The sequence below is a fragment of the Hylobates moloch genome, unplaced genomic scaffold, assembly GCF_009828535.3.
Source record: "Hylobates moloch isolate HMO894 unplaced genomic scaffold, HMol_V3 SCAFFOLD_13, whole genome shotgun sequence".
NCBI lineage: Eukaryota > Metazoa > Chordata > Mammalia > Primates > Hylobatidae > Hylobates > Hylobates moloch.
The window spans coordinates 97,988,257-98,000,634 of NW_026652288.1; the positions used below are offsets into that span (position 1 = coordinate 97,988,257).

Here is a 12,378-nt window from a genome sequence, read left to right on the forward strand (position 1 = left end):
CTTATTTAATCTGAATCCAATCATCAAGAAAAATCAGATTGGTGGACTTTTTATAAGACACCTGACCAGAATTATTTAAAAGTTGGCTTTATAAAAATCAAAAATCAGCTAGGAGCCTGTTCTAAATTAAAAGAGAATAAAAAGCTATATCATTTTATGATGTTATCTTTGGATTTGGGGTGGAAATTAACAGTAGATAAAGGAACACTACTGGCACCACTAGTGAAATGTGAGTATGGGTGATATTAGACAATACTGTTTCTATGTTAAATTTCTCCAGTGTGATAATGGTTTTGGAAAAATTAGAAATTCTTAGGAGATGCAAACTGAGGTGCGTATGGGGGATGTCGGGGGGTGGTTTTGCAACATCTTACAGATGGTTCAATTGCAACAGCAAATCTAATTTATGTAGACAGAAAGCTAGTGTGATGAAATGGTGGCCACTGATGCATCTGGGTGAAGGATGGGTGAGTGGAGTTTATTTTAATAGTTGTTCAACTTCTCTGTGAATTTAAATTTTTTGGATATAAAGAATGAAAAAGTAAATAAATACAAATGAATGCTCTTTCATAACCAATTGCTGGTACTCCTCATCTATCACCTGTAGTTAGTGGGTTAGTGATAGTTGGCCTAAAATATGACCCATTCAAAATCAGACTCTTGATAATGTCCTAAGTTCATTTCATTCACATGCTGTACATTTTGGTTCTGGGCTCTTGTTTATTGGACTGTCTTTATGTACTTACAGTGGGGGAGTCATCATCCTATAATTCTGCTGGCAGCACTTACTATGATTTGTCAAGTCATAATAAGTCCCAACTGTGGTTTGGTGAGCTTTTTATCACATATGTATTTAGGTAATGCATAAAAATAAATATAAAAATAACATGTTCGAATGGTTTATTCATGGGATGTTTGTGGTCCTTGGTAAAGGGACGCTGTCACTAGACACCTTTGGTGCCCCACCTCGCATCTTCCCCTCCCACCTTCGTGTACCAGCAGCTGCTACAGCGATCAGCTCTGCGCGGGTGTGACCTGGTAGCACTTGGCTTCAACTGCAACACCTTTCACTTACTTTCTGTGCCAGGCCTTCTGTGCGTGTGTTTAACTTCTGAGACTTGTGAGACTTATTCACAACCAGGAGAACAGTATGGGGGAAAATGCCCCCATGATTCAATTATCTCCCACAGGGTCCTGCCCACAACACATGGGGATCATGAGAGCTACAATTCAAGATGAAATTTGGGTGGAGACACAGCCAAAGCATATCTCCTTCCTTCTCTGCTTAACTCTTTCTAGTCCCTCAGTACTGTTTCTTGGAATTGATTCCCAAAATAAATGGCCTACATGCGAGCTTTTCTCACAGGCATTGTTTTTCTTGGCAGAACACAGACTAAGACGATGTGATCTTTGAAATCTCTCTAGTGATGGCTAAAGAGTGTGGGGATTGTTATAATTACATTAACTACTTTATAAAAGTTTGTGGTGGTAGCTAGAAAAAGCATTAGTCAGGAGAATCTTCCTTGTTGCCGGCATTGGGAAAGTCATTTACCAGTCAGGTAACTAGCACAGCTACAAGGATAGGGAGTTAGGAAGAAGACATGTTGGTAAGTCTATAGGATTCTGTTGCTTGGTTATAGGACTTTGGATCCTAGTATCTACTGTAAGGGATTGAGAGTAGCAAGATCCCCTAAATCGAAAGGTAAATGAATATCTACAGATTCGTGGCAAGACTTGGGCAGGACAACAGTTATTTGAACTGAGATATAAAATTGAGACTCAAGAGTGAAAAAAAGGCCTATTCTAATTCATGATGGGATTGAAATGTAGGAGTAAAGCTACTACAGTATTTGCACAATCTTCCCCCCCCACCCCGCCACCCCGTGCTCCCCTGTTATCCAGTTTTTGTGCAAAATCACACAGCGTTAGACTGGTACTTGTAATAAATTGCATCAACCTAATTTGAGAAACTGAAAATAGGGAGCAGTCTGAACTTAGAGGGTAGGGAGAATAAGGACGCTGGAAACTAATTGATGTCTTACAAGCACAGACTGGTTGCGTATCATAATTACTTGTTTTATTGTATAGTTCAGGGTAATTCTGTGACTTGTTGAGTCTCAGTGGTTAGATATTGCAGTGACTTCAGGCATAGGCAGTTGATGTACTTTTTGCTTCAGTAAAGTACAGATGTAGAAGACCTGATTAAATCCTGTCTCTTTACTAATACCCCAAGGGAACACTTAATGAATGATGCTTGCCTCAAGAAGACGAATAATTAACAATAGCTGTATTATTCATATTAATTTATAGTTACTGGTTGCTATAATTAATGCTATTTAGGAAAATCGTCATAATTATAGCACTTTACAACTTACAGAGTATTTTCCCATCCATTTTCTTATCTAAATCTTATAACATCACCCTGGCTTAGGTAGAACATGTGATATTCTCTTCATTTTATAGATGAGAAAACTATGGCCCAGGGAAAGATTTAAGCAGACACCACTCTACCACCTTTGCCGATATATTGGACTATCTAAGAGTATGTGGAAATACACTTACCAAATTTATGTCTACTGTAATATTTTATATCTGCGCACAAGAGGATCAACTTTACTCAGTTTTTAGTTGCGTTCCATAACAATAATGTCCTGCCTTTCCTTGTACCAGGACCCCCATTACCCAGAATGTTCACATGAATTTTAAATGTTAAATGGAATTTTTCTTAACAATACCACACTGTTTCATAGTTATTACTGCCCTTTGAGATAAACATGAAATCTCCTCTGATAGAGGGATTAGCACCTTGAAAACATCTGTTTCCGGTATACAGACCTGCTGGTCTTAAACAGTTTAATCAGACTGGAAATTCAGACTCGGAAAAGTCTAAATTTCAACCAACCTGTCATGTCACTCTTTTTTCTATTTTTGGCTATGACAAGAGAGTTGAAGAAAATCTCTCAATTTCACAAGGCTAGCCTTCAAATCTGGGCCGTCCAGCTTGGTAATACACACATACTTACCAGTGTGAGCATGTGTGTGCATCCACAGATGGACACTGAACCTCTTTGGTTTCCTTTTTATATCAAATTCTAGAGTATCCACTGCTTACTGTTGTACTTCTAACTGTGTTTACCCAAAAGATAGTGCTATGAGAAAGGTTGCTGCCTATTTCACAGTCTGTCATTATTCATTGATTTATTTATTCAAAAATACTTACTGAAAACATATTTGGGCTAGGTCTTGAACGAGAGTCCAAGGAAACAGGAACAAAACAGACAAAGCTTCTCATGAAGCTTATATGTTCCAGGTGAGAGACTGAAAATAAACAGAAAAATACACATGATGGTAGATATTATTAAAAAGTAAATTTAAAAGCGTAGGGGAAATAACATGACGTAATGTAGAGGGGTCATAATAATACATCCAGAAGGAGAAAATCATGGTGGCTGTTTTAGATAATGTCATAATGTGAACGATATATATGTGTGTGTGTGTCTGTGTATGTGTGTGTGTACATGTGTGCGTATATATATATACATATATATGCATATATATGTATACGTACGTATATGTATGTATATATATACGTATACGTACGTATACATATATACGTACATATATACGTATATATACATAAATATACACGTATATATGTGTGTGTGTATATATATACGTTTGAGACAGAGTCTCGCTCTGTCATGTAGGCTGGAGTGCAGTGGTACGATCTTGGCTCACTGCAACCTCCGCCTCTAGGGCTTAAGCGATTCTCCTGCCTCAACCTCCCATGTATCTGGGATTAGAGGGGCCTGCCACCACGCCCAGCTAATTTTTGTATTTTTAGTAGAGACGAGTTTCAGCATGTTGGCCAGGCTGCTCTTGAACTCCTGGCCTCAGATAATCCACCCGCCTCGGCCTCACAACCTGCTGGGATTACAGGCATGAGCCACCGCGCCCGGCCTGAAATCCATGTTTAAAGAGGGCTCACAAACAAGGAAGCCAACTGCCTCTTGAGGTAGGTTTGGTTCCAAGGACCTGGGCCACAACTTCATAGACAGTTGATGTTACTGTGCTTGAGAGAGATCAGGCCCAGGAAGGATTAACTCAAGCTGACTAAATTCACAAAAGAATGACCAAAACACCAGACCCCATTATGTTTCTTTTACACAGAAAGTTAAATAAGCTCCAAGACTCAGGTAAGGTGGTTTGGTGAGTAAGCTATTAGGGCATATGGAACTAGTGGTCTTCACAGGCCGTTACCCTTTACACCTGCTTCAACATATTCATTCACTAAAACGACAGATTGACTTCAAGGGTTATAAGATTTAGTGCTACCCTGTCATGGCACCCTACTTGTTCTTATTGAAGATATTGTAGTTTCTTGGTTGGTTAATGCTTTTTCTAAACTCTTGCAGACACTAGATACTCTCTTGATATTTTACGTCCTTAGACAAGTCCAGTAGAATTGATTAGATTATTGTAACTTTCCACTATTGTATTGCCATTGAATCTTGCTGAAAATACACTTTGGTCTCTTAATGAAGTTTTAAGAGCTTCTTCCATACTCATATATGATCATCATTAAATTGTCACTTCAAAAGGTTATTTTTTTACTTCACCCTGCCTCCAAATACTAGGGTCATCTCATTTTATACATCCTTGCTTTTAACTCTAGACAGATTCTTTGCTTCTTTTTCCCAAACCTGATCATAATTCCTGGAAACACCCTGTGTCGATGTTATTGCCGTCTACTCTCCTGTTGATTCTGACTGCAGGTAATATGAGGCTCTGACATACGAAATCCAGAGATCCTGACTTCACTGTCCGTGCTCACTGCCACATTCTTCCTCTGCAGCCCCTTGGCAGAACACTAAGGGGTCTCTTTCCACTTCATGTTCTAGGTGCATCCCTTGGGTCTTGCCATCTCTCGCACACGTGCATACCTAATACCCCTGGACCTGAGACTTCCAAGCACTCTCATGCTCCAATGTCTTCAAGTGCTGATTCCTCTTTCTGGAATGTCAGTGTTCCTTCCCTGCTCCTTGCTACTTCAATAAATATTATTCTAGGCAGTGGTGTCTAAACACCAAGAGCTCGTGAGCTCTCTTCAGCTGGTTCTGTTCTTTAAGTGCAGGAATGGAGACATTTATTTTCCTTTACTTGTATACTTATTTTAAACAATGACAACGACAAAACTGCTAAATAAGTGTGTGACCTGAGAAACATCATCTTTTATTTTTCAGTTTTCATATCTGTCACAAAGTGATAATTCTATTTCAGCCTATCTCACTGAGATTTTATGAAAGCTTAATTTAAAAAAAAAGAGGTGCAGAAAAATTTTGACAAAGCCACATTATAACTTCAGAAATTTGAACTTATAATGATATCCGTGGAAATTTCCTTTATTAACATGTCTGCGTTGCTTCCAACAGGGAAATCCTGGAGGCAAGACACTTGAGGAGAGGCGCTCCAGCCTGGACGCTGAGATTGACTCCTTGACCAGCATCTTGGCTGACCTTGAGTGCAGCTCCCCCTATAAGCCTCGGCCTCCACAGGTTAGTGCAGCCCACAGTCGTCTCCACACAGCCATTCCCAGATATTCTACTCTTATCAGAAAGAACATGCTGCATCTGAGAGCTCTTTTTTCCTTCCTTCCTTCCTTCCTTCCTTCCTTCCTTCCTTCCTGCCGCCCGCTCGCTCTCCCTTTCTTTCTTTTTCTTTCTTTCTTTCTTTCTTTCTTTCTTTCTGCAACCTCCGCCTCCTGGGTTCAAGCAATTCTCCTGCCTCAGCCTCCTGAGTAGCTGGGATTACAGGCGCCTGCCACCAAACCTGGCTAATTTTTGTATTTTTAGTAGAGCCCAGGTTTCCCCATGTTGGTCAGGCTGGTCTCGAACTCCTGACCTCATGATCCATCTGCCTCAGCCTCCCAAAGTGCTGAGATTACAGGCCTGAGCCACCATGCCCGGCCCTTTTATTCTTTCTTGATCTTCTTAGAGTCAATGATTTAAGTTGCCTTTTTATTTAATATCAACATGTGTTAGTCAACTGGCAGAAATTTCTTAAATTGACTCTGAGTACTTTCTTTAAAAATAACACAACATCATACTAAAATGTTATATAAAAAAGTAAATCTCTTATTCCATTGCCTTGCTCTTCTTACAGCTTTGTCTATATGGATATTTTGTTACATGTTGTTATAGTTTTCACAAATATGACTTAGCTTGGCTATGCAAGGTTAGGGTGAAGGGCTATGTCTTTTGCAAAGAAACTACTTTTGTTGGATATTGAGGTGGTTTTCATTATTTTTGTCATTGTTATAAATAATGCTACAAGGGACATATTTGTGTATATTTTCTTTGGGGTTATTTTCTGGCCTCAGATTTCTAGGAGTGGGGTTGCTACACTGATGAATGTGACCACTTTATTTACTTTTCTTTCCTAAGGTTGTGAATAGTTTATACTGGTACTACCAGTTAGTTTGAGTATATCAGTTTCTCCTCAAGTTCACTAGAATTTGATGGTTGCAATTAATCTGTGTTTTGTAAGTGCAAATGGTGCCTTGTTAGTTTTTCTTTGCTTTTTTATTTTTTTATTTTTGCCTACGTTGGAGCTTGGCTATTTTGCTGCATCTTCACTTAATATCTGCATTCCAGAAGCTGATCCTCCACTGTTAGTGATCATTCCCTGCCTCTCTGAAGTCTTGAAAGGGTTGTGGCAAATCTGTTTCAGGGCTTCCAATTCCTCGGAAGACAGCCATCGGAACTGTAGCTGCAAACGCTGGACAAGCAGTATTGTCGCTGTGCTGTTTGACTCTTGCGTGACATTTGCTTGACTAAGTGAGAGTGCATACAGCCTCTGAGCCTCACTCCAATTCTTGAATGGCAGCTTCTGTATTTACAATGGTTCCTTTCTTAAATTAAGAACCAGTCTTGTTTCTCTGCTGTCAGTTATTTCAATACTTAACTGCTCATAAGGTGGCAGCACTTTCTTCTTCTTCTTCTTTTTTTTTCTTTTATGAGATGGAGTCTCTCTCTGTTGCTGAGGCTGGAATGCAGTGGCGCAATCTCAGCTCACTGAAACCTCCACCTCCTGAGTTCAAGCAATTCTCCTGCCTCAGCCTCTCGAGTAGCTGGCATTCCAGGTGCCCGCCACCACGCCCAGCTAATTTTTGTATTTTAGTAGAGATGGAGTTTCACCATGTTGGCCAGGCTTGTCTGGAACTCCTGACCTCAAGTGATCTGCCCGCCTTGGCCTCCCAAAGTACTGGGATTATAGGCGTGAGCCACTGTGCCTAGCTGCTGTCTTCTTTAGATACATTCCCTGTACCTTTTCTAAACATATAATGGAATTATCAGCCATGTGGGGATTCATGGCAAAATATACTACCACTTAGCTCTTCCTCACTAATCCTGCTCTTGGCTCTATCCATCCTGTGAGCAGTAAAAATGTACTTTGTCCCTGTAAATGTGTCCTGAGCTCCTCATCTGTAGAAGGCACTGTGGTCTTTTAGGGGAACTGATGAGGCAGAAAAGTGGATAGTTGAGAGGAAGAGAAATAGGACTCCGTTGTAATCTTCTAATAGCCTGTAATGTTATACGTGACGCTATGGCCTATACTGCAGGAGCTTAAAGAAGATAGTGATATATTCTTTTGAAGGTGACACAGTCTGATAATTCTTATCAAAAGACTTGCATTTTCATCTGGATGGGTGAGTGGAATTGTATTGTTCGAGACAGCAGCAGGAAATAGCCTGAGCCACAGGGCTGAAAGCACCAAGGCTGCATTTAGAGATCTGTAAGCAACCAGATGGCTGCAGATGAAGCCTTCGAAGGCTTGTAGTAGAATATAGGTCTGGGACCAGCCTGGCCAACATGGTGAAACCCCATCTCTACTAAAAATACAAAACATAGCTGTGCGTGGTGGCGCCCGCCTGTAGTCCCAGCCATTCGGGAGGCTGAGGCAGGAGAATCGTTTGAACCCGGGAGGCGGAGGTTTCAGTGAGCCAAGATTGCGCCACTGTACTCCAGCCTGGGGACAGAGGGAGACTCCATCTCAAAAAAAAAAAAAAAAAAAAAAAAAGAGAGAGAGAATATAAATCTGGTAGTTTCCTACAGACAGCATGTAGACATGTTTAAATGCCAGATTATGATTTTAATCTGTCTTTTGTAGATAATGGGATTATTTGAAGGTTCTCAATCTGGGAAATCTAAAATTCATTCTGAAAAAGGAACATAGGAAATAAGACCAACTCTAGAATGATGCAGGAAATGAGCCCAGGTCAGAAAAATGCTCTCCAGCAAACCACTCTTCATACTTTCTGACCATTGCTTGATGTTCAGCAATTTTTTTGATTCTACACAAGCAAATGCCCCAAATCTCATCTCATATCTGAAGACAGGAAGGCCACTGACTTTGGCACTGGACTCAGCAGTATCATGCCCAAGTGCTTTTTTGTGCTCCCTTTGCTTTTTTTTTTTTTTTTTTTTTTTTTTTTTTGTAATGGGTTTTCACTCTATCGCCCAGGCTGGAGTGTAGTGGCGCGATCTTGGCTGACTGCAGCCTCCGCCTCCTGGGTTCAAGCCATTCTCCTGCCTCAGCCTCCCGAATTTGGGGAGGATAGCAACAGTGTTTCTAGCTGCAGTAAATTTGGGGTAATGACTTTAGCTTACATCTACTTTATAAAAAATCCTCCATGACACTGCATGGATTTATGCAATTAAACTACTTTAATATTTGAAACTAAAATTTCTAAACATTTTAAATGTGTTTGTCAGGGAGTAGTTTTAGAATAACAAATGTGAAAAGTTCAGACATATTCCTGTAGTGAATTGCAGATAAAATGTGAGCATAGAGTATCAGAGCTTTAGTGGGCCTTCCAGGTCATTTAGCCAAACTTACAGGTGGGTGCCACCATGCTCAGCTAATTTTTTGTATTTTTTAGTAGAAACGGGGTTTCACTATGTTGGCAAGGATGGTCTCAATCTCCTGACCTCGTGAGTGACCCACCTTGGCCTCCCAAAGTGCTGAGATTACAGGCATGAGCCACCGTGCCCCGCCCCTCCTCCCCCACTTTTTGTTTTTTAAACAGAGTTTTCATTTAAATTTTTTTTTCCTCCCCTAAATCCTTATAACCTAATAGACACTGAGGAGGTCATGCTTTGAGGTCTATTGTTTAATACAACCTTCATTCTTGAAGGCTGTGTCTATACATGCCTCTCATAAACCATTGCATTTTAATAGGCTTATTCTGCAGCTACGTTTTGTTTGAGGAATCTTTCTGAGCACACAAATTCATCATCACTGATATTTGGACAGTACTGATTGTGAAGCACTTTCACATATATTCTCACTTGAGTGAGATATAGATATCACAGTTCTGAGATGTGCGTGATGTGCTTCTTTCAGGGATGATTATACTAAGACTCACCAAGAAGATTAATGGTTTCTCCTTGGCCATATGTTTGAGCACTGCGTGAGCACAACTGGACTTTGAATTTTGGCTTGTGCTTGATTTTAAGTTCTAAACACCAGATTGAGGGTGTCAGGTTTTGTCTTCATTTTTACCATCGATAAAAGCTGGCATCAGTCATCTGAGTGACACTGTCTCTTGAATGTGGCTTTCCCATTTAAAAAAAAAAATTCAGAAGGTTAAAAATTTTAATTCTAATGGCCATTAAGTAGAATAAGCTCATAATTATGGTAAAATACACTTTCAATGTGCCTGTTCCATTCAGAAATTAAAGGATGATCCATTCTAATTTTTTTCTATTACTATGATTTAACAAAGCAAGAGTTAATTGGGAGATATATCTCATCCTTTTGAATTGTCTTCCCTCTGGTGGAATTGAATTAGATGTGTTAATATTTATTGGTTAACATAATTATAGGCTGTGAGAACAATAATCACACACTTAAAATATTAAACGTATGTGCCAAGAGAAGATGATGTCTGTAGTCGACTGTGATGTGTTATAATTAAAAGGTACTTGGAAAGTCCTAGAAACGTAGACCGTTAATGCCCAACGTTGATGTTTCTATTTTTGTTCAAAGCAAATTTCAAAACCTATCGAATCACCTGACTACTTAAAATAGGCTAGTAGGTCTGTGATTTCTCATTAGTCAAACATGTGTTGTAAGCTTTTTTGAATCCATGTCCATCATCTTTGGAAGGCTGCTTTGACTCATGGTCTAGGGAAAATGATATATATGTGGAATGTTTATATAGTAAGAGATTCCAAGGAGCTCCATTCTCATACCAAGTCTGAAAAATGTCTGAGTCCTTGAAAATAGGGTTTGCTAAAGCATTTTCTTCCTTTTATTCTGGGGAATATTTTCCACTCCCAGATTTTCTGACTTTAGTTCTGTTCACTTACTAATCCCTATATTGATTTTGGAAATTTGGCTTAATTCCACATATTCATTGATTCATTCACTTAACATTTGATGACATCTTTCTCTGGATCAGTCATTGGAGATTTAAAGGTTAGTATCAACAGGTCTTTCCTTTAGAGTGATTTTTAATCTTACGGAAGAGGTAAGCCGATAAGTAACCCAAAGGGACACAGAAGAAGGGCTTCGATGTGCTACTTAAACTGTCAAGTAAATCACCATGTGTCAAAATTATTGGGAGATAAAACACAGGAATACCAACATTGTACCTTATACCTTTCAGTGTCAGAGAGGACGGCATAGAGCAGGCAGTATTTGAGCTAACTTGGCTTAAAGTGTTACAGGAAGGGCATGGGATTCAAGGTGCAAGAATAATAAGGGTAAGAAAGTCAAGGAATGTGGAAAGTGAATATTATTTGAAGAATAAGTCTGTCGAATAGGGTATATAAAGTGTAAATGGGATTACTGCTGAAAAACTCAAACTTACTTAGTAGTACCTAAGTAGCCCTTTTGATGCCCAAGGGCTTTTATAGTTAGAGAAATTTACGGGGGGATAGCAACAGTGTTAACTGGCTGCAGTGATTTTGGGGTAATGACTTTAGCTTACATCTACTTTATAAAAAAATCCTCCATGACACTGCATGGAATTATGCAATCAAACTGCATTAGTGTTTGAAACTAAAATTTCTAAACATTTTAAATGTGTTTGTCAGGAAGTAGTTTTAGAAGAACTGATGTGAAAAGTTCAGAGGTGATCCTGGAGTGAATTGCAGACAAAATGTGATCATAGAATATCAGAGCTTTAGTGGGCCTTCCAGGTCACTTAGCCAAACTCTTACTTTATAAATTGAAAGCTTTTGCCCAGAGAGGGAAAGAACACGCTCAAGGAGGCTCATTTAGAGACAGTTTCAGTGATTCTTTGTACTTTCCCCAAACCATGACACAAAGGCCCAGCTTGATGATAACAACCAGGGGAGAGTTTGTCTTCCTTTAGTAACACAATTGGTTTATTCCAAAAAGTCTTTCTTTTATGGCACCTTCTTTAAAATATGTCTCAAACACATAACAGAGAGTTAGGCATATCAATGACGTACTTCAAAGGTAAACAGAAAACTTATGACGTTGTAACATCTTTAAGCTAGTATATATCTAAACCCAACCCATTAGGTAGGCATGATTTATTAGTATAAGTACAGCTTAGCCTCTGGAAGCTATGCAGGGGTTGGAACGAAATTCTGTCTATTTCTTAGAAGACAAGAGATCAGTCATGAACTTATGATTTTTGTTTTCCTTCTTTTATCAGAGTTACGGTACAGTATTCATCTTCTAGTTTCTAGTACAGGGCTGTCTTTTTTTCCCCAAGTAAGTTTGGTAGGATTGGAGCTGATGACTAAGTGACTTGGAATACTTTTCAAATAAATTATCTTACATTAATATTTCATGGTAGCTGGAGATATAGTAGTTTTTGAATCAAGTTGCTTTTGAATTGATTAAATGGGCTTTCACTATCCTCATTTAGACTAGTGTGATACTGTGAAATAATAAGAAATAATATATAAATATATTTTTCTCCTCCAGTTTCTCAGTCAGTGTTTGTAAATCCTTATAATTTCCTAGGTGATAGGGGTGCTGGTAGCATCTTTTGTTCTAACATTATTTTGTTATTGACCTTGGTTCCCAACTCAGAACTACTGAATTATGTGGAATTTCCTGAGTGATGGAAATATCTATTGTTTTGATGAGGCAACTCTTGGTGGGCTCCTGGATTTTGGCTGGTCACCAGAATGACCAAGCAATGATTCAAAGCTTGGAACTTTAATCTCCACCTCTCATCCTCTGGGGATGAGAAAGGGGCTAGAGATTGAATGAGTAACAAATCATGCCTATGTTTTGAATGTTTTGAAGTCTGTATAAAAATCCCTGAAGTACAGAGAGGTTTCAGGTTGTTGAGCACATCTTTATGCCAGGAGGGTGGCATACACCAACTCT

General features: G+C 39.2%; 1 protein-coding gene across 2 annotated transcripts in view; it reads left to right on the forward strand.

Annotated features, from left to right (window-relative positions):
• Positions 1-12,378, forward strand: part of LPP (LIM domain containing preferred translocation partner in lipoma) — a 722,568-nt gene that overhangs the window by 361,874 nt on the left and 348,316 nt on the right. For both annotated transcript variants that reach the window (XM_032171893.2, XM_032171894.2), the window contains exon 6: positions 5,433-5,555. In XM_032171893.2, coding sequence (XP_032027784.1) covers positions 5,433-5,555 — 123 coding nt within the window. The remainder of the gene's footprint in view (positions 1-5,432; positions 5,556-12,378) is intronic.